The 22,211-nt window shown below is 39.6% G+C and overlaps 1 protein-coding gene across 1 annotated transcript; it reads left to right on the top strand.

Annotated features, from left to right (window-relative positions):
* The first annotated feature begins 443 nt into the window (after positions 1-443).
* LOC140999688 (uncharacterized) lies at positions 444-16,828 on the top strand. Its single transcript, XM_073470209.1, has 17 exons — positions 444-481; positions 2,126-2,230; positions 2,489-2,593; positions 2,752-2,856; positions 3,015-3,119; positions 3,311-3,394; positions 3,635-3,739; positions 3,954-3,998; positions 4,209-4,267; positions 4,823-5,443; positions 5,764-6,393; positions 6,711-7,433; positions 9,590-11,381; positions 13,412-13,588; positions 14,318-14,491; positions 15,234-15,280; positions 15,665-16,828. Exons 1-17 carry the CDS (start codon positions 444-446, stop codon positions 16,435-16,437), a joined length of 5,688 nt encoding a protein of 1,895 aa, XP_073326310.1. The 3' UTR covers positions 16,438-16,828.
* Positions 16,829-22,211: the final 5,383 nt, after the last annotated feature.

Below are 22,211 nucleotides of genomic sequence, written 5' to 3'. Positions count from 1 at the left end.
TTTATGGTTTTGCAAATGGAAATTATTATTATACTTGTATGCATATACTGTATATGTACTGTATTATATTGATTTATACAAGCCTTTGGGCTAATGGCTGCCAGGCATTTATTTTTAATCATACCATATTTTATGTATCAAGCTCACATCAACATCATGGTCCACATGTTACAGTCATACTGACGTTAATCATTGCATTTTTCTATTTTATTCAGGGAATACTTCACTCTGGTTGGTGACTTGTCGACTGGATTTAAAGGCTTGAAGCCGTACTGTCCAGCCTTTGTCTCTCAGATGAAAGTAAACATATTTGTGTTAAGGTATTTGCCCAGTAATGAGTGGGTCTGGGGACCGAGAGGACGATGACATAAGTCAGTGTGGAGACAGACTGCCTTACTACTCACTGGAAATGAGAAAACAGGTCAATCTACCATAAAATCAACATGTCTGAGGAGCAGACTGAAGCCTCATCAACACTGAAGTAAGTAGAAGTTTATTTGGGATACACTACGTACCATGCACACTCTTCATACTTAAAGCTGCTTTAAGCATTGTCCTCGTTTAGCTAACTTGCTGTCCGTTTTGCAATTAGCAGTCCCCTCCCTCCCCTCTGCTTCACCTCATGAACATGCAGCAGTAATCACCAGACATAGCAGCAAACAGGAGGATCTTCTTCCCCCCTAACTCCACCTGTTCCTGATTCCCTCGTTAGTGTGTCTGTGTATATAGTCTTTGTTCTCCCTCATGTCTTTGTCAGTTCGTTCCGTGTTGTCCCATGTTACTCCGTCTTGGTCTGTCTTCCCCCGTGTTGCCTCCCAGCACTCTTCTCCAGTGTTTCCTCCAGTGTCTCCCCATTGGTGTGTTTGGATTTTGATTCCTTGATTTTTCATTTGATTTGTACTTTGCTTTGTTGGACTTTGTTTAAGCTTTATGTTGCTACTTTGTTTTTGGTCCATTTTTTTGTATATTCAGCTTTAATTATTAAAGCTTGCCTTTTGTTCCCCTATACTGCCTCCCGTGTGTTGTCTGCGTTTGGGTCCTCATCTCGTTTCCCCTTAAATCATAACGAAGTGTAACAAAATGTCCCACAAAGCAACGTTACATGACCAACCAACAGTAATGTAGTAACTGGTAGTGTCTTTGGCAACTTATATTAGGAAAAAAATACCGCAGTTATACGTGAAGAAGTGCCTGTCATCCTGTCTGTCCTAATGACTCTGACGCATTTCTGCCTGAAAAACAGCGTCTGTCCCCGGCAAGAAACTCACCATGTGTTTGTCTCCTTCCACTATGTGTTGGTGTAGTCACTGTCTTGAAAAAAAATCACAGCGACGGTCAGCCCTCCCGACCAAGACTTCAGTGAACTTTCCCCCAGAAAACAGCCTCCCCCCCAGCGAGTGAGAGAGTCAGACAGTCTCCTGTTTGCTGATGGCGATTACGTAATTATTTAATTAAGAGAAAAACGTAACTCTGTCACTTTCCAGGATGTTTGATGGGTCAGGATCTAAATCACAACACATTATAACTGCATCCATATGATTATAAACAGTCAGCGGGTACAAGTTTAGATTAACAGGAGGACACCGGGGAAACGTGTTGAAAAAAACACAGACGTCATCATCATGATGACGCCTCTTTTGGAGCCGCAGCGCCGGCGTGCTGTTTGAATTAGGCGGAGAATGGTGAACCTCCGCTGCGGAGATAATGCGGCGCCTCTGTGTGAAAAGGGCTAATGACTATTGTTGGAATACAGAGCTATTTAACGATTATTATAAAAAATATATCAAATTTACAGCAGCTTTAATTTACTATTATTGTAAAAGTGACACAGATGCATTTCAACTCAACAAAGTGATTCTGAAGTGAAGCCACATTTTTTCCCTCCTCGACTATGTGATGGCAGAAATTCCATTGAAATTAACAGGTTTTACTCTGAAATGTTGCTGCTCAAAATGTTTTTGTGAACCTCTCAACTAAAAGGTTCAAGCAGTGGTGGCTGCTGCCAAATCCCTCAGGGGGGCAACTGTTATGATGATGACTAAGGTGACTTTGGTAAAATTAACATTTAAGATGTTAAAAGTGTTATGATTTGTCAATTTTAAAACATTTTATATCTGTCTTACAGTCCGCATGACCAAGACAGATCGGTCTCTCCTGTACCCAGCAGTGTGTCTATGAGAAGTGACAGGTCCAAGGATGATCCTCTCAACTTCAGTAAAGAACAACCAGGGTAAGATATTTTAGTTATGGTATTTTGATACAGAGAGGTTCACAGTAAAGGAAAACATAAACTGTAGATACTACCTTGAAGCTCAAAATGAACATTTAAGATGTTAAAAGTGTAATGGTTTGTCAATTTTAAAACATTTTATATCCGTCTTATTTTTCATTTAAGATGAAAAAAATGAAGAGAATGACTAATCAGAGTATTCAGACTTTCCTGCAGTTTCCACCTTGAATCTAAAAACATTTTATATCTGTCTTACAGTCCGCATGACCAAGACAGATCAGTCTCTCCTGTACCCAGCAGTGTGTCCATGAGAAGTGACAGGTCCAAGGATGATCCTCTCAACTTCAGTAAAGAAGAACCAGGGTAAGATATTTTAGTTATGATGGTACTTTGATACAGAGAGGTTCACAGTAAAGGATAAAATAAACTGTAGATACTACCTTGAAGCTTAAAATGAACATTTAAGATGTTAAAAGTGTAATGGTTTGTCAATTTTAAAACATTTTATATCCGTCTTACAGTCAGCTTGAGGCAGACAGATCAGTCTCTCCTGTACCCAGCAGTGTGTCTATGAGAAGTGACAGGTCCAAGGATGATCCTCTCAACTTCAGTAAAGAACAACCAGGGTAAGATATTTTAGTTATGATGGTACTTTGATACAGAGAGGTTCACAGTAAAGGAAAACATAAACTGTAGATACTACCTTGAAGCTCAAAATGAACATTTAAGATGTTAAAAGTGTAATGGTTTGTCAATTTTAAAACATTTTGTATCTGTCTTACAGTCTGCATGACCAAGACAGATCAGTCTCTCCTGTACCCAGCAGTGTGTCCATGAGAAGTGACAGGTCCAAGGATGATCCTCTCAACTTCAGTAAAGAAGAACCAGGGTAAGATGTTTTGGGTCATGTTCATTGTTTGATAGGTTCAGAGAGCAGAAGAAAAAAATGAAGAGAATGACTAATCAGAGTATTCAGACTTTCCTGCAGTTTCCACCTTGAATCTAAAAAGTTTTTTTCCCAGATATTAAAAATGTTAAAGTTTGTTTTTGTGAAATCTCTCAAATAAATTTGTTTTAAAGCCCTCATGAGCCTAGAAGACCAGTCGCCCCTTCATCCAGGACCATTCCCAAGGATGATCCTCTCGACTTCAGGTCTGGGCTAAGGTAGGACAAACAACTTACGCTTGCATACTATTACAGCTAAAACAGATAATAAGATGGAGTAACAATATGAGGAAGAAATGAAGAAGCAGAGCAGTGAAGGCCCGGAGATGCATTTTACCTCAAACATAAATAATATAAACCTTTGTTAGAGTAAATGTATCTAATGTATAATGCACCTTTTTAAGATGTTAAAAGTGTAATGGTTTGTCAATTTTAAAACATTTTGTATCTGTCTTACAGTCCGCATGACCAAGACAGATCAGTCTCTCCTGTACCCAGCAGTGTGTCTATGAGAAGTGACAGGTCCAAGGATGATCCTCTCAACTTCAGTACAGGAGAACCAGGGTAAGATATTTTGGTCATGTTCTTTGTTTGATATGTTCAGAGAGCAGAAGACAAAAACGAAGAGAACGACCTATCAGAGTATTCAGACTTTACTGCAGTTTCCACCTTGAAGCTAAAAGGTTTTTTTTAGATGTTAAACATTTTAGAGTTTGTTTTTGTGAAATCACTCAAATAAATATGTTTTAAAGCCCTCATGAGTCTCCCCTGCATCCAGGAAAGTTCCCAAGGATGATCCTCTCGACTTCATGTCTGAGCTAAGGTAGGACAAACAACTTATGTTTGCATACTATTACAGCTGTAACAGATAATAAGATGGAGTAACAATATGAGGATGAAATGAAGAAGCAGAGCAGTGAAGGCCCGAAGATGCATTTTACCTCAAACATGAATATAAATCTTTGTTAGAGTAAATGTATCTAATATATTATTAACACAAATATGTAATAAATGTTTTGTGTTTGTGTTGAAGTTCACCCAATCAGAATCCAGACACCACTACGCCCAGCAGTGTGGACACCTCGAGCAAAGGTTAGAATAAGCAACACAGAAACTTTTATCAGCTTAAAGCTGCTGTAAACTTTTTTATCATTTTAGCTAACGTCTGTTTTGCAGTTAGCAATCCCCTCTCTGCTCTTTACGTCGCCACATGTACGTAGAGTGCTAATCGCTAGACAGAGCAGCAAACAGGAGGATCCTGCTCTCTGTGCGTTCACAAGCAGACAGGACCGCCCCTTTATGGAGTTCTCTATCCTGATTGGATGAAGTGGGCAGGGATACCAGAAAATTAATTTTCTATTCCACAGCATGAGCAAGAGGAGGAGAGACATGGTTACTGACCAAACACTATAACAGTGGTTACTGCTGGAATATAGAGCTATTCAACACTTATTTCTTTCTTGCAAACTCATAGATACATTTCTTTATTCTCATACATTTTGAATCTCTCAGCTTTGATTGCAGGTATAACACAAAACATCACGTGACAAAACTTTTTCATGTTTGCCATTTAATTGTTTAGGAATGTGACACTTATTGAAATTACTGCATTCTGCTCTGTTTGTATTGTCTTTATTGTTTCTTTAGGGAAAGCCGTCAATCCCAAACTCACAGCAGACCTGAAAAAACGAATCCTCAGTCAGCATGAAGAAGTGAAGAAACTTAAGACTGACACAGAACTCTACGATATAGGAAAAGAAAATAAAGCACAAACCTATGATGGATTATTTAAAACTTATTGGCCAAAGACAGTGCGAACAGTGCTAATGACAGGAGCTGCTGGTGTTGGTAAAACATTTCAAACAAGGAGGTTCATGGTAGACTGGGCAGAAGAAAAGTCCAACAACAACATAGACTTGATAGTTTCACTGAAGTTCAGCGAGCTGAATTCATGGGAAGACAAAGTTCAAAGCATGACAGATCTGCTTCGTCATTCCCTCAGTGATGATGAACACCCAGAAGTTTGCAAGTTTGATAAATGTAAGATAGCTTTTGTCCTTGATGGTTTGGAAGAATGTGACCTTCCTCTGGACTTTGAAAACAACGAGGACCTGACTGATATGAACAAGCCAGCCTCGATGGATGTGCTGCTAACAAACCTCATCAAGGGGAATTTGCTTCCCTCCGCTCATCTCTGGATCGTCTCTCAACCTTCAGGAGTTGAGAAGATTCCCTCTGAATATATTAAAAGACGGACAGAATGTCGAGGTATGAAACAATAACAATAACTTAGTCTCATAACTCATATTATGTATCGTGAGATCTGTATCATGTGTCATTTCTGATGTTGATGTTGATCAGGAAATACTGTAAAAGCTGAAACCATGACATACATCACTTTAATGGAAGATGTTTCATAAACTCAACTATATTAATGTCATTGCAAATTCCTACTTACATTTTGTGTATTACTGCCATTTTCCTCTCTGGGCTTTAACTGCTGGTGTAACAAAATGCATAATGTGACACTCTATTTTTTGCAGTCACTGTACTCTGTTTTCTCTATAATGTCTTTATCATTTCTTTAGACAAAGATTTCAAACACGAACTGACAGCAGATCTGAAGGCAACAATCTGCCGTCAGCATGAAGAGGAACTGAGTAAACTTGAAACTGACACAGAACTCTATGAGATGGGAGAAGAAAACAAAGATAAAAAACAAACTTATAGTAGATTATTTCTCGATTCAGAGCAAAAGACAGTGCGAACAGTGCTAATGAAGGGAGTTCCTCGTGTTGGTAAAACACTTCAAACAAGGAGGTTCATGGTAGACTGGGCAAAAGGAAAGTCCAACAAGAACATAGACTTTATAGTTTCATTGAAGTTCAGCGAGCTGAATTCAAGAAGAAAAAAAGATCAAAGCATGAAAGATCTGCTTCGTCATTCCCTCAATGACAGAAAACACAGAAAAGCTTGCAAGTACAACAAATGTGAAGTAGCTTTTGTCCTCGATGGTTTGGAAGAATGTAAACTTCCTCTGGACTTTGAAAAGAACGAGGACCTGACTGATATGCACAAGCCAGCCTCGATGGATGTGCTGCTAACAAACCTCATCAAGGGGAAGTTGCTTCCCTCCGCTCGTCTCTGGATCGTCTCTCAACCTTCAGGAGTTCATAAGATTCCCTCTGAATATATTCAGAAACAGACAGAATGTCGAGGTATGAAACAATAACAATAACTTATTTTCATAACTCTGTGTCACTTTTTCTGTTAGATTGTAAAATTATGGGTAGGAAATACTGTAAGTTGCAACCATGACATATAACAATGTTACTGCAGATTTTATAAACATTACTAAACTGAATTTATGTGTTTCAACAACAGTGACATAATTCTTAACACTGGTAACTTTAAACTATTGTTGTGGTGCAACTTGTTCACTGTGTTGTATCATATATAACTTTAGCTGACTTAAAGGTAATTACATCTACCCTTCATCATCAATAATGTGCTGAAATTTGTTCTGTTTATCCAGAAACATTGAAGCGACGGCAGCAGCTGTTATCAGCCCTGAGAAGAAGATTTCTTAGTGAGAACACTGAAGTTGAAAACAAAAATCATCCGAACCAACAAAACACAGAACACATCATCAGAGAGGAGAAAAGTAATGAGGTCGATAATGGAGAGAAAAATGGAAGTCCTGTGGCAAAATCTGTGACACGAGTGAATGCAACATCTGACATCTTCAAAGATACAAAAGAAAAAACAATCAGGACTGTGCTGACTATCGGAGAAGCTGGAATTGGAAAATCCTTCCATGCGCAGAAATTCAAAACAGAGTGGGCTAAAAATGACAAGGGGTCATTTTTAAGGGTTAAGTCCCTTTGGAGCAAAGCTGATGAAGAAGTGATATTTCCACTGAACTTCTCCGAGCTCAGTAAGATAAAAGAGACAAAAGTCAGTTTGGTGAGACTTCTTGAGCATTTCTTCAAGGAAACAAAAGAGTGTGTGATTTCTAACTATGAGCAGTTCAAAGTTGTATTTGTCTTGGATGGACTGGAGGATTATCAACCTCCTCTCGACTTTGACAACTGTAACATCTTGACTGACACCAGAGAGCCAGCTTCAGTAGATGTGCTACTGACAAACCTCATCAGAGGGAAGCTGTTTCCTTCTGCCCGACTCTGGATAACCTCCCAACATTCAGCTGCCAAACAGTTGCCTGATACATGTGTCGACAGGACGACAGAAATAAGATGTAAGCTCATGGGTGTGGATGGAGGTAGTCATAAATAAGGGTGCAATCATATCCAAATGCTCTAAACTGCTGTGAAATGTAAACAGAACCATGAAAAAAAAATGAGAAGCGTCTAACATAGACAGCATGTCAGAGAGGTGTCTAATTAAACCAAATGTATGCTGTAAGTTGGAGGTGGTGCTGCACTGGAATGCTATAAAGACCTTTATAATGTTCGTCCAACCCCTTAACTTACATGAGAGGAACAAGGCTTACAGTCAAGTCCAATTTCTTAACATTGACTTTTAAGTGTTAAATAAATCATAAGGCAGTCATCACCACATGTGGTGCAACTTTTCATGTTTAACAACAACAGAACAATATAATACATAATAATACAGTTGAAATCATTCATTTACCTTCTGCCAGCACTATAGAGCAAGCAGCACAGGCTTTAAACCAAATTAACTCAAGCAGGCTCTTCATGACTACATGGTTTGAAATAGTTTTAGATTAGCCTAGTTTTAAACGAACTGAAACAATTTCTGAACATTTCTCAAAGTGAGAGGAGAGTTCACTCACAACTAAATGGAGCTTTATGTCTTTAAAGAAGCATATCTTAAATTAACAGTATGTCAATGAAGCACCACCAACTTAAATAACACTTATTGACAGGAGAAACCCATCCAGTATTTTAGGTTCAATCAGTTTTTGAGACTGGTTTCAGATTTGGTAAAGCTCAAATTTAACTGAGAGAATAAGATGATCACATAGTGGTGTTATGGTGTTTACAACGGACAAGTTGAAATTCTGTTGCCAAGTTTCTCACAGAATCAACATTGACAGTGACAGCTAAAATTATGTGTTGCTGCAATTATGAGACGCTACTGCCTGAAAGCTGCTCTTTGCTCTTCAGAAAGAAAGAGGAGAAATAACAGCATTGTTAGCCTCTGAGTTTAATTAGTATGTGTATTTTGTGAGCCGCACCATCAGGACTCAAGAGTCAGTCGCACACTTTTCACTCGCAAATGCATTAAAATGGCATGTAAGACTGTCATAATGGAGAACAGCACTGCAAAAGTAGAGTGAGTAGGAAGTAAGGATCGGCTTTATTTAGCCAATAACAATCCACTAAAATATGCCTGGATATTCCAAATCAAACTCTGGTTTAGACACAACCAAGACACTGATCAACCAGAACAACCTTGGGTCATGTATTTTTAATGGATGCCACTTGTCATGCACCACCCCACCAAAACATCGTTGCTGACCAAGTACAAGTAAAGGCACTCCCTGATGGCAGTGGCTTCCCGGCAGGACAATATGCACTACTACACAGCAAAAACTGCTGAGGAATGGCAAAGAGCTTAAAGTGTTAGCCTGTGCTCCAAATTTCCCAGATCACAATCCAATCACCCATCCCTGGGAACCAGTCCGATCCATCGAGGCCCCACTGGGGATTGGACTTGACCCATTGACGCAAAGACACAGAACCTCTGGGTGTCCTGTGGTGTCTGACACCAGGGTGTTGGGTTAGATTCTTCGAGTCCAGTGGGTTGTGAGGTCGGGCCTCCATGGATCGGACCTGTTCCAGCATGTTCCACAGATGCTCAATCATATTGAGATCCTGGACATGTGGAGCCCAGGCTGATGCCTTGAGCTCTTTGTCATGCTCCTGAGGCCATTCCTCAGCCGTTTTTGCAGTGTGGCAGGGTACACTGTCCTCCTGGGGAGGATACCACTATCCAGGAATGTTGTTACCATGAGGAGGTGTGCTTGGTCTGCAATGGTGTGTGGGTGGGTGCTGAGTGTCAAGTTGCATCCACATGAATGTTGCATTGTAACGAGATAATCTGTGTTATTCACTTCACTTGTTAGTCCTTTTAATGTTCTGGCTGATCAGTGTAGCCAAAAAATGGTCTATGGGAGGACAGCAAAAATGAAGCATGTGCTCCTCTTCTCGAGCCGATTCCTGATGTTTCATGACCTGCTTGACTTTTGGTTAAATTGTATGTAGCTAAACAAACCATATACAAAAAAAGCAACATAAAAAACACAACTTTGTTCTTGGTGCTATGGTTTAGATTTAATTAACTGCTTGATTGCATCCAAAACATTTAATCGCCACTTTTTGTTAATGTCTGTCCACAATAACTTTGATAATTGTTTCCCCACAGGTAAGCCTGACATAGTAAGTCAGCAGAAACTCAGAACTCAGCTGAAGGAGCAATTCACCCATGTGTCTGAGGGGATCGATAAGCAGAAAACCTCTGCCCTTCTGAATGAGATCTACACAGATCTCTACATCATAGAGGGTGAGAGGGGAGAGGTCAATGAACAACATGAGACCAGACAAGTTCAAGATGCAAAGTTCAAACCAGTGACACAAGAAACATTGATTAAATATCAGGACATCTTCAAACCAGCATCTGGAGAACATGGACCCATCAGAACCGTGCTAACGATCGGAGTGGCAGGCATTGGAAAGTCATTTGCTACAATGAAGTACATGCTGGACTGGGCTGAGAGTACGGCCAATGAGGACATATTTTATATGTTTCCTCTTTCTTTCCGGGAGCTGAATTTGAAAAAAGAGGAAAATCTCAGCTTGGAGGAACTTATTAACATCTTTTTTCCGGGTATGAAGACATCAGAAATAACAGACTATGACAAGTACAGAATTCTGATTGTCCTGGATGGTTTTGATGAATGTCGCCTTGATCTTGACTTCAGTGAAAGTACCTCTCACAAAGAGGTTGGAGAGGCAGCCTCAGTGAATGTTCTGTTGACAAACCTCATCCAAGGAAATCTGTTTTCTAAAGCTCAAATCTGGATCACCTCACGACCTGCAGCATCCAACCGTATCCCTGCTCGTACAGTTGACCGGGTTACAGAGGTGCGAGGATTCAATGATGATCAGAAGGAAGAATACTTCAGGAAGAGATTCAGTGACAAGGAGTTGGCTGAGAAAATTTTGTCATATGTGAAAAAATCGAGAAGCATTTATATCATGTGTCACATCCCTGTCTTCTGTTGGATCACGTCTAAAGTCCTGGAGGACTTTGTGAACAGAGAACAAGAAGGAAGGATGCCCAAGGCTCTGACTGACATGTACATATACTTCCTTTTGCTACAATGCAGACAGGCAAACGTGAAGTATCCTGGAGATGACACAGGTGAGAGGTCTGAGACAGATTCATGCTGGAATCAAAAGAACCAGGAAACAATCATTTCTCTGGGGAAACTGGCCTTCGAGAGCCTCGAGGAAGGAAACCTTCTCTTCACTGAAGACGACTTGACAGAGTGCGGTCTTGACATCACTGAGGCTGCAGTTTTCTCTGGATTATTCACGCAGATCAAACGAGAAGGCTGTGGAGTGAGCGAACAGAAACTCTTCTGCTTCGTCCATCTGAGCATTCAAGAGTTCCTGGCAGCTTTTTATGTCTTTCACACATTCAATAACAAAGGTGAAAATCTGCTTACCAAACCCACTTCGACAGTTGCAGACTTAGACTTCTACAAGACAGCAGTCGACAAGGCTTTGGAGATCAAACATGGAGACTGGGATCTGTTTCTCCGCTTCCTGCTAGGCCTCTCCCTGGAGAGCAACCAGGAACTACTGCAAGAGCTGCTGAAAGAGAAAGAAAATAACAAGGAGATCAACAAGGAAACTATTGAGTACATCAAAGAAAAGATTCAGGAAGAGAACAGTGATGCTGATAAAAAGTTCAATCTCTTCCACTGTCTGAATGAGCTGAATGACCACTCTCTGGTGGAAGAAGTCAAAAAGTACCTGCGCTCTGAAACAGTCACATTTGAAAATTTCTCCACCGCCGAGTGGTCAGCTCTGACTTTTGTGCTGCTGACATCAGATGAGGAGCTTGATGTGTTTGATCTAAAAAAATACCTGAAATCAGAGAAAGTTCTTCTAGGAATGTTGCCGGTGGTCAAAGTCTCCAACACTGCTTTGTAAGTACTTTCAAAATTGATGCTCTCATAAAAATGATAGAATGTAGATCTCTTCTTGTTGTTAGTGGAGACCAGCGTAGTTTCAATGATGCTGAACATGAGCAGAGACAAGCAAACAAACCAGATCAAAATAGAAATACAAACATACAAAACAACAAACGTGTCAGTTAAAACAGTTACAGGCCAATGTTGAACAGTTATTTAGTAAAGACCCAAAGCATCAAAGTGTCACTAGAGAATTCAGTTTTAAGTCATGTTGCAATAGATTCCAAGAGACTGCAGCACTAAAAAGCAGTCTTTCTCCTGTATTTATAAGGTTACAACATTTCAATTGCAGTACCATTAAACCCGCGGATGGCAAAGAGATGCAAACTTTAAAAATAAAACATTTTTCCTTATCAACATTCAGTACAAGTTTGAGATGATGAAGATATGTCTGCAGAACGTTTGGGGCAGATTGTAATCTTAACATAGCTTAAATTGAAGAGGAGTCAAAAGCATACAAGACTGTCATCTGCATAAAAAGGGGGATTGCAAGGGCCCTATTCAAATGGTCTATGGTGTGCTTAGTCTAAAGCACATGGTGCAAGTGCGTTTAGGGTGCATCCAAGTCCATTTGGTAGTTAAATGGTGGACAACATGGGCACAAAGTCTGATGCACAGCGTAAAAGGGAAGTATTTAGACTCTTCATTAGTCATGGGTGTGTTTTGGGCGTAACATAAATTAAATCAATCAGGGTGTCATCTCCCATTCCCTTTAAGAGCCTTGTGCACCAAAACATGGACCATGCTGTAGTTAATAAACAGGTGCACTTGTCTTTACTGTGGGACAGTTGCGTAGTTGTGCTTCACTTAGAAAGACGGAGATATTTAATTCAAAAGATAAAAGATGAATTCTGTTTCCTCCGGAGAGTTTCCTCTTCAGTTTTTAGTGTTGCTGATTAAATGCATCACAGTATTTGTTACAGTGACATTACTGCACACATAGAAATGTTTAAAATGACTGAAAGCAGTGTCTCTAATCATAAAATCAGAGTACGCGTCCTGTGAGGCCACCTGTGTAGGCACAACTTACTATATGAATAATGCGTCCTTTAAATAGCAGGAAAATTACTGCGCCTTTGACTGCAGACCAGCTTTTTGTTGGTCAATGCCGCTGTCAATTTCTGCTTCCTCATGATAGTGATCTGGCATCAGTGCGCCTGACTACATCTCATTTTAATACCAACTCCCCCAGGGGCGCACAGGTGGACGAAGGTACATTTCCTATTTACACAACTTAGGCGCTAGGCGTGAAAACGACAACTGTATCGGTCTGAAACTAGCAATGACACTTACGCTGCGCAGTGCACCGAGTGTAAGAAAGAGCCAAATGTCTGTGTTGGAGTAATAATATTGTTTATGTGTAAATAGTAGATGTTTCACAATTCTCCAAATCACGACTCAATTTGGCTTTCACTTTTAAGGTCACAATTCGATTTGAAAACATTTTTAGACTTAGATTTGACGACTGTCATTTACTTTTTCAAATTCTTCTTTTAAAAGATAGGGGTATTTAACAACAGCAGTTTAACATATTCCTGGTGCTACTTGCAGGTTAGGCTTAGACAAGTTCGAATAATATTCCACAGATATAAAGACTCCAGAGTTCAACAAAAAACACCAGATTGTTACAAAGTTTGGTGTCTCAAACCTGTCCAGAGCAAACCAGTATTGTTGATACTGCATTTGAAGTCGATAGTCAAAATTGAACACTCATCTCAATCAGTTTCGATTTCAAAAATCCGAACAAAATCCTGACATCCATAGTAAATGGTAAAGGACCCAGCACAGAGCCATGTGGCACCCCCCTATTTATCCCAAGGGAGGTTGTTTTGAGACCATCAGTACTGTGTACTGTACTGTCGGTGTTCTGTCAGACAAATATACATGAACCAGCTCTGAGCAAAAACTTCTGAACCCAGACAAAGTGGGGTGTTTTAGCAATCACCACAGATTTTTCAGATTTCTGATTACAAATATTTTCACAGGCTGAGCTGGTGTGAGCTCTCTGAAGAATCCTGCAAAGGTCTGACATCCTCCGTCCTCAGCTCCACATCCTCTAATCTCACAGTGCTGGACCTGAGTCATAATGACCTGCTGGATTCAGGTGTGGAGAAACTTGCTGATGGCCTGAAGAGTATACACTGTAAACTGGAGGTTCTCAAGTAAGTGTATATCACATTTACTCTGTATTTAATGATATGTACATACTGTACATATCATGAACAGGAGTGGGGGTTGTTGTGTGTAGTTTAAGGTATTGTTATTCCAAACTGCAAACAAAGGTCAGTTAAGCAGAGCAGCAAACATTTCGTAAAAGTAAGTTTGCATCTTCAGAACATATGATAAAAAACTCCATATAAGGCAAGTGAGCACTCGTCCTTGCATCAACTCTATGGAGTTAACTCGCCCATGTTTACAAGATTTACCTCTGGAACAGAACCTGGGTTCAGGTTTCACTTTGGCTCCATATAAAACAGTATTCTCATATATCCCTGCCCCCACCAAAGCCAGGATAAAACCAATACCCACAATATTTGAGATTGAAAATGTGCCTGTAATGACAATTAATTTATTTTTTATATAATTGATCATCAAAGTGTTTTATTTTTGACATTTATAAAATGACCATAGAAAATGTTTGATTGACAAATGTTTATTAAAATAAAATAAAGGAAAAAATCTTATGACCCCTCTAAATCAGTAAATAATGTGTATTTAACTGCAGGAACCATAACAACAACCCTTCTACCTGAAGCTCAGTATCACATAACTCTCAGTGTGTGTGTGTGTGTGTGTGTGTGTGTGTGTGTGTGTGTGTGTGTGTGTGTGTGTGTGCGCGCATACATGTTTGTCTGTGGATGTGCGTGCATACATGTTTGTGTGGTCTGCAGGTTGTCAGGTTGTCAGGTGTCAGAGAAAGGCTGCTCATTCCTGGCCGAAGCTCTCGAGTCCAAAACGACCTGCTCCCTGAAACAGCTGGATCTGAGCTACAATCACCCAGGAGTCAATGGGGTGACGACGCTCTCTGCTACAACTCCTTTTCGAAATATGAGCCTGGCAATCTGGTATGATAATATGTCAGGATGTGTGTTTATATGTGTAGGTATATAGCTGGTTTTCATAAAGATGGTGGTAATCAACTCGATATGTCAACCCAGGTATTCCTGTGGCTACAATACCAGATAAATCCAAAGAAGTAAACCACATCCAGCTGAAGCAAATCAGTTGCTGCTGTATGTCGTTTAAAACATAGTCAGGAAAGGCCAATGGATTTTGCCAGTTTCTGAACTTTCTAGCCCTACTGGGAAACCCTCATGATCTGACATTGAGCTCCTCAGGATCTTCTACAAATGGTGATGCCATTTTCCAAGGGGTTGGCCATGATTAGCTGTGCTTCTATACGTATTGATGTGTTAACTCCAACATAATCTACTCTGGAGCAAGTGAGGTGTGCAGCACGCAAGTTATAATGGTGATGCACTCTATTAAGAGGTGAACCACCGTTGTAACCCTGAAACCCTAAAATTACCTCGCTAACCCCAAATCCTGCTTCGTAGTTCAGATACCTGGTACGCGGCATGTTTGTTGACATGAACGCCAGCTCCACTCAGTTAATCCTGTCCCAGTGCTGGCAGAATCGAGATAACACAACATTTATTAATACCAGGTATAAATGGGGCTCATGAGACAGGCCTACTTTTCTGCTGTATGAACTCTGTCCATATCAAATGCACTTCTTGTCTTTTCACATTGAAGCTGAAGGTTGACATGAGTGTTTGTGACAACACTTTTATTCATCTTGTACAGCTTCGACCACAGTGGAGAGCATCGGTTAAAGCCAGGCCTGAAGAAGTGTGAGTCTTTTTTTTTTGTTTTTTTCCAACACTTGCCACCAAGCATTAGAAATCAAGCTGTTGCCTGATAAATTTAAAAATGAATGTATCCGTTCCCAAACTCCTCAGGTAGTATAGGTTATCATGTATGCACTTTTTACCATTATATATTTGTTACAGTACATACTCATTACATTTGTAAAATAGTTAAAGGTTTCAAATCTAATTCAACATTACAAACAATTCAACAATTTTACTTTTCTCCAGATTTCATCTTTAATTGATTTTGTTTGGATTTCATTTTAAAAAAACATACTTTTATTACTTTTGTCGTCTTTCAAATGCACATAAAACAGTAAACACACATTTACACACTAAAATATGTGTTATTTGTTTCTCTGTCAGATGGTGCAGATCTGAAGTTTGATGAAAACACAGCAAGCAAGAGACTTGTCCTGTCCGAAGGAAACAGGAAAGTGAAAACAGTAAAGAAGGTGGAGGAGAAGGTGCCACAACCTGAAAACGAGGACAGGTTTAAGAGGAGTCAGGTGTTTTGTGAGGAGGGCCAGAAAGGCTTCTGCTACTGGGAGGTGGAGTGGAAAGGGGAGGTTGGCATCGCAGTGGCGTATAAAGGAGTGGGTCGAGAATGGGACAGTAGCGGTGGCCTAGGATGCAATGACAAGTCCTGGAGTCTGCTCTGCCTTAAGGAAGGATGGTTTCCCTTGCATGGGAAGCAAAAAGACAAACAAAAAGAAATAGTGCCCCAATGCAAAAAGATTGCATCGCCCCAATCCAAAAAGATTGCATCGCCCCAATCCAAAAAGATTGAATCGCCCCAGTGCAAAAAGATTGCATCGCCCCAATCCAAAAAGATTGCATCGCCCCAATCCAAAAAGATTGCATCGCCCCAATCCAAAAAGATTGCATCGCCCCAATCCAAAAAGATTGCATCGCCCCAATGCAAAATGGTTGCATTGCCCCAATGCAAAAAGGTTGCATTGCCCCAATGCAAAAAGGTTGCATTGTTTCTGGATTGGGAAGGTGGTACTCTGAAATATTACAGTGTCACATCAGGAGAGCTGAGACTCATACACACTTTCGAGGCCAAATTCACAGAGCCCCTCTTCCCAGGCTTCTGGTTTAAGAATGGCTCTGTGACTTTGTGTGAGATTGACTGAACTCCTCTGCTCCGAGGAAAAGTGTAATGTAGTGATCACTTGATGCTCTGATTGATATTTCCATAGGTTAGCACTAGTTTACCTGCATCATTTCAATGTCACAATGTAAAACATGTTTAAAAGATGCTGTTTTTCAACTGTAAGTGAGTATTTTAACACTGTGAAGGAAGAAATGGAAGGAGAGAAAATCTCATGTAGTTAAGTTACTAACTGTTGTATTTTGTGAGCTGTAAGATTTTGAATACGCTTAATGTTTATTACTGTATGAATTTGATAATTGAATTGATGAACGTAAAGTTCCTTAACCCTTTATCCAGCAAGGAACTATAAATGGTAACTTCCACGGACATCCTAAATGGCGTTGCTATGCGGCATAAATGACTGGACTGGACTGGAGTGGACTTTGATACATGTTATATTTGTTATTTATGTTATATTGTGTTATATATTTAAATATATGTTATTTATGTTATATTGTTATATATGTATATGTTATTTATGTTCCATAAAATATGTTAAAAATAAATGTTTATATGTGTTTTTCTGCTGCCCTCTGGTGGCCTTGAAGTAGAAAAACTATTCATGAATTAAAGAAATCGTCATGAGACAGTGATGATTATGTCGTTAACAACACAATGGACACTACTATCATCAAAACACAACATTTATGATGCCATTCACAGATGAATGGTATCTTTTTTTTGTCAGACAGTGATTGCCTGTTTCCACCACCACCAACATTTTCAGAAGGAAAGATTGTACTTTTTACCTCTTTATAGTTACAGTTATGGATTCAGGTTTCAAGTTTATTTCTCATTTCAACTTTAAAAATACAACTATTTTTTTCATGTATAAAACAACACATCAGACAAAACATGACAACATTTTAAGTGTGTGGGTGCTTCAAACCTTTGCAGTGCAAGTAGAGATCTGACTTGTAATAAAGGTTTATTAAGAATTTCACAAAGGCAACAAATCATGTGACCAGCTTTTAAAATATGATGCAACACTCAAGATAAAACTACCCATCAGGACAGTATATAAAGCAGCTAACTTTAGTCCAACCTCAACAAGCTACAGCATTAAAGTGCTGCTTACGTGTTCATCCAGCAGCATTAATATGATATATATATATGTGTATATATATATATATATGTGTATACATATATATATATATATATATATATATATATATATACATATACATACATATATAACACTTTAACAGGGGCTTAACATGACTGATGCATCTTGTATGAAATACCCAAAAGTCATAATTGAGTAAAAGTAAATATATTGTGTTCAAATATTACTTTGGTAAAAGGGAAATTCACCCCAACAAATAGTACATGAGTAAAAGTCTGATATTAGAGGTGCGCTGTGTAGTTTTAGGGAAGACATTTTAGGAAAATAGAGAGAGAGAAGAGAATCTTTAACTTTCTTTATATTTTGCCTTCTCCGTAGCCTCCTTTCTGACTAACTGACAAACTGTGTTCTGGGGACCTTATTCACCTCAGAGGACAGCTTGTTTATTCAGTTAGGGAAGTATATCAAATAACTATCACTAAGTTTGTATTATTAGCAACTGTATTAATATTGTAAATATAAACTTTCTGACTTTCTTTTCCAGAACTGCATAGTGCACCTTTAAACATACCAAAAGTACAACTAAAAGTAAATTAAACATGTATTTACATGTGCATATGCTGTATACAATGGGTTGACATTGGCCTGGCTTATTATTATTATTATTATTGGATCCATCATTAAGGATTTTTCTGATTATCTTAATCAGATTGCTGATAAAATAAATAATTAAAAAAGGCTTTTTTGGCTCTAATGCAGCATGCAATCCGCAAATAAATGAGGTGGAGTGGAAGTACCAATAGCAGAAAAATGGAAACACTCAAGTAAGGTACAAGTACCTTAAATTTGTATGTAAGTACAGTACTTGAGTACTTAGTTACATTCTATCTCTGCTGATACACCAGTCTTGCATGCACTTTCTGTGTCATGAGCATCAAAGGCAGCAGCAGATGAAGAATGAACTTGCTGAAGATAATCTTCAAAGATAATCTTCTTTATATTTCATTAGTCTCCCATGGAAATGAGCGGATAACAAATAAATCATCTTGCAATTGCAATTAAGTTACTTCCAAATTAGTCATTTTTTCCATGTAGGATTGACATCATATTGCCTACCTGTCCGCTTTAATATTTATAATTTTATTATTATTATTATTATTATTATTATGAAGAAGAAGAAGAAGAAGAAGAATTTGTGTATGCATTTATCCATAATACAGCGTGGTGCTTTTATTCTGAAATACCCCTACCGGACGTGCATCTCTTCCTGCCCAGTACACACAAACACAGCCCGGTGGCAGAGCAGCAGTGTCACAGACAACTCGAGATGTAAGTACAAAACACCAGTTTGTCTTTAAGTGGCACTGAAATGATAATACCTTACTCTTAACAGGTATTTTGCTGATGGAAGCTAGTGTTAGCCCTTTTCCTGTGTTGGGTCCGGACCGCTGTCGGGAAACAGGCCAGATGTTTTCCTTCCTTCCTTCACTTGACCTGCAGTGGTCAAACAGCACACGGGACAGTCCACCTCGGTCTTGTGAAGCTGCCTTAAGCTTTAATGATTGTGATTAGTAACACATGTGTTTATCCACTATTTCGTGTCAAAATGGCTACTGTGGAAAAAAAAGGTGTATTGAGTGGATTGAACACCTTGTGTCTCTACCTGCCTCAGGTAACGTTTGTAACTGCCACACGGTGGCTGTGTGAGCCCAGATGCAGAACATCTGTCTTTGCATGTAATTGAATGATTGTGGTTGAAACAAATATAATGTTTGAAATGGTGATTTCTGGTGTTTCTTAGTTTTCCCTTTTTCCATCCATTTTTCAGTGGACAAAATAAAGGGAACGCCACATGAAAAGCAACTTCATTGTCTGCCACCTGCTGAGGAGCCTGTCAACACATCCATCCACCTCCAGGATGAGCGAGCTAACAGACTTTGTCAGAGGACAAATAGTTGGTGCACAAGTTGGAGGTCTGTCGGTCCGAAAAACTGCCCAATTGTGTGGTGTATCAAGTCGGACTGTCCTCAAAGTCATGAGTGTTTATAACAGACAAGGATATATTGCATCAGCAAAGAAGAACAGTAGGCAGGAGACACAGGAGAAAAGGATGAGACCGACAGAAGCTGGTGCTGATGGAGGAGCTGCTAGTGGGAAACCAGTATCTGACCCTGAGGTGGACACAGATGAAGAGGGCAAAAGACCAGAATCACAAACCAAGGACCAGGAGTAATATGGTCGGATGAGCTGTAGTCCAGACTTACTGTTTCATTTAGTTTGCATAAAGCCACCGGATGCCTTCAGTTAAACCACAAACGGACCACTTTTGACTATTTTCATTGAAGTTTTTTTAGTTTATTGATTTATTTTGAAAATGGGCATGGAATATCAGCCTATTCTGTAAACTCGTGTACATTTCCAGAGCTTTCTTGATTATGTTTAATCAATTTCAGTGACTTTATTTAAACCAGTGGCACCTGTCTATGTTGGGGTGCAGCTCTGAAATGTTTTTGTCCAACCTATTGATGGGGGGGGGGACTCATATGGAAAATAACACAGAACTCTGCTTGTTTTTTCCTCAGCTTTGTATAAAGCACCATAATTAGTACAATGAAACCAACTAAAAAACTGGTTATTTTTTTATGAAACGAAATATAGAGCAAATGGCACTGAGAGAAATGTCCATACTGCAACATTCCTATGTTACAGGAGCAGCAGTTGAATGATTTCAATAAGAGATAATACTTCTATGTTTCCTGCCATGCTGCCTTCATCTTTTGACCTTTGACCTTCAGTCTGTGTCATGACTGTCTGAGAGAGTTCAGCCTCCTGACAGCCTGGTGGATGAAGCTGTTGCTCCATCTGGTGGAGGAGGCATGGAGGCTCCGGTACCTTCTCCCAGAAGGCAGGAGACTGAAAAAGCTGTGTGAGGTGTGGGTGAAGTCGCCCACAATGCTGACTGCTTTGCGGGCTAGGCGACTGTTGTAAATGGGTGGGATGCTTTCAATGTTGCCTCAGTAGTAGGAGCATATGATGGGTGCCGGGGCTCTTGCTCTCCTCAATTTGCACAGGAAGTAGAGGCGCTGCTGTGCTTTCTTGGTCAGTGATGCAGTGTTGTTAGTCCAAGAAAGGTCCTCTCGCCCAGAAATTTGGTGCTGCTCACCCTCTCCAGAGCAGAATCATTGATGGTCAGTGGGGGCTGTTGGATGTGTACTCTTTTGTTTCCCCCACATTTTATAAGAAAGATATCATGTTGAAATATGACTTTTGTGAAAGTAAAAGTCACCCATATGAATAACACTTGGATAAAAGTCATATAAAAAGTATATGATATTAAATGTATGTAAGTGCAAATAGTTTTTACTTGCAATAAATGTACTTAATCAAAAGTAAAATTATACAAATATTATTATATGATACTATGGGTCGACTGATTATTGGCTCCAATATTCAGCATTTTTCTGATTATCGGATTCTGTTTTCTTTTATCCAGCTGCTGATAAAATGAATTCATTCAGGAATGCACTGCTTTAGCTCAGATGCAGGATGCAATCTGCAAAGGGACTTGTAACCCAAGTCATCAAGCAAATGTAGTGGAGTAAAAGAACAATATTTTCCTCCAAAATGAAGTGTATAAAGTAGCTGAAAATGGAAATACTGAACTCAAATTGTACTCAACTACAGTACTTGAGTAGAGGTACTTAGTTCAATCCAGTCTACTATGTGGTTGCATAGTTATCTCCTTATAAGTCTCATTAGTTGGTTAATAGGACAACTTATTAGTTGCGGCCCTAATTCCTCAGAATAATTAATGTTTAATGTGGAATTCCCATAATTTTGCCCACCATTTTCTTGTTCCAGCAAAAGCATAGGGTTAATAAATTTTGTAGCTAGTGCCACACCACATTGTTCAATTATTTTATTTTTATGCAAATAACAATAAGTGATGTGAAGTAGTGGTGATGAGGCTTTTATTCTGAAAAGCTCCAACCAGAAGTAGCATTCCTCTGCCGGAGAGACACAAACAGCTCGGTGACAAAGTGCCGCCGGACAGCCTCACTGCGCTGAACAATTGTGGTAGTAAGTACGACACACTGCAGTAAATACACACGCTCATGTCTTTCACTTGTCTGTAAATGGTATTTAAATGGTAACATTACATTCTGAATACGTATCTAATTGATGAAAGCTAAACTAGTAGCTTGCTACCTGGCTAGCTTAAATTAAACGTGGGTAATTACCATCCAGCGGATTGAACATCTTTGACAGTCAACAGTAAGTAAAGCTAGTGACGTGTGTTAGCTGCTGGTGGGCTTTTTGTTCTGAACTGTAAAGTGTTTCGTTTATTTTGTCCAGCCCCTGTAGTTGTGTTTACCTCCTGCCTCAGGTACAGTTAGCTCCCAGGTGCTTGTGTGAGTCCATATTGCATATAGTTAAATACAGATCATGTGTCTTTGCATGCAAGTGAGTTATGTTGCTAAGATGTTAATTTGTAGTATTACTTATAATCCGCTTATCATACATTTATAGGCACAGTGCACCTGGACATCCGCCCAGCAGGGATCTGACCCTGCCCAACCCCCCTGGACCTCCCTGCTTCAGTGTACAGAATAATGCAAACACCATGTGACAGAGGACCTTGGAGCAGCTAGTTACAGAGCCTGCCTGCCTGCCTGCCTGCCTGCCTG

This window comes from Pagrus major, chromosome 7 (assembly GCF_040436345.1).
Source record: "Pagrus major chromosome 7, Pma_NU_1.0".
Taxonomy (NCBI): domain Eukaryota; kingdom Metazoa; phylum Chordata; class Actinopteri; order Spariformes; family Sparidae; genus Pagrus; species Pagrus major.
The sequence above is the reverse complement of the archived record's forward strand: the minus strand, read 5'-3'. Positions and strand labels throughout refer to the sequence as shown.

What these genes read in the sequence shown, in the direction of transcription:
- LOC140999688 (XM_073470209.1), top strand. Translation starts at nt 444, where the DNA reads ATGTCTGAGGAGCAGACTGAAGCCTCATCAACACTGAA. An exon ending in GACTTCATGTCTGAGCTAAG is followed by an intron (nt 3,999 to 4,208) that starts GTAGGACAAACA and finishes TTTGTGTTGAAG; the next exon opens with TTCACCCAATCAGAATCCAG. An exon ending in CAGGACGACAGAAATAAGAT is followed by an intron (nt 7,434 to 9,589) that starts GTAAGCTCATGG and finishes GTTTCCCCACAG; the next exon opens with GTAAGCCTGACATAGTAAGT.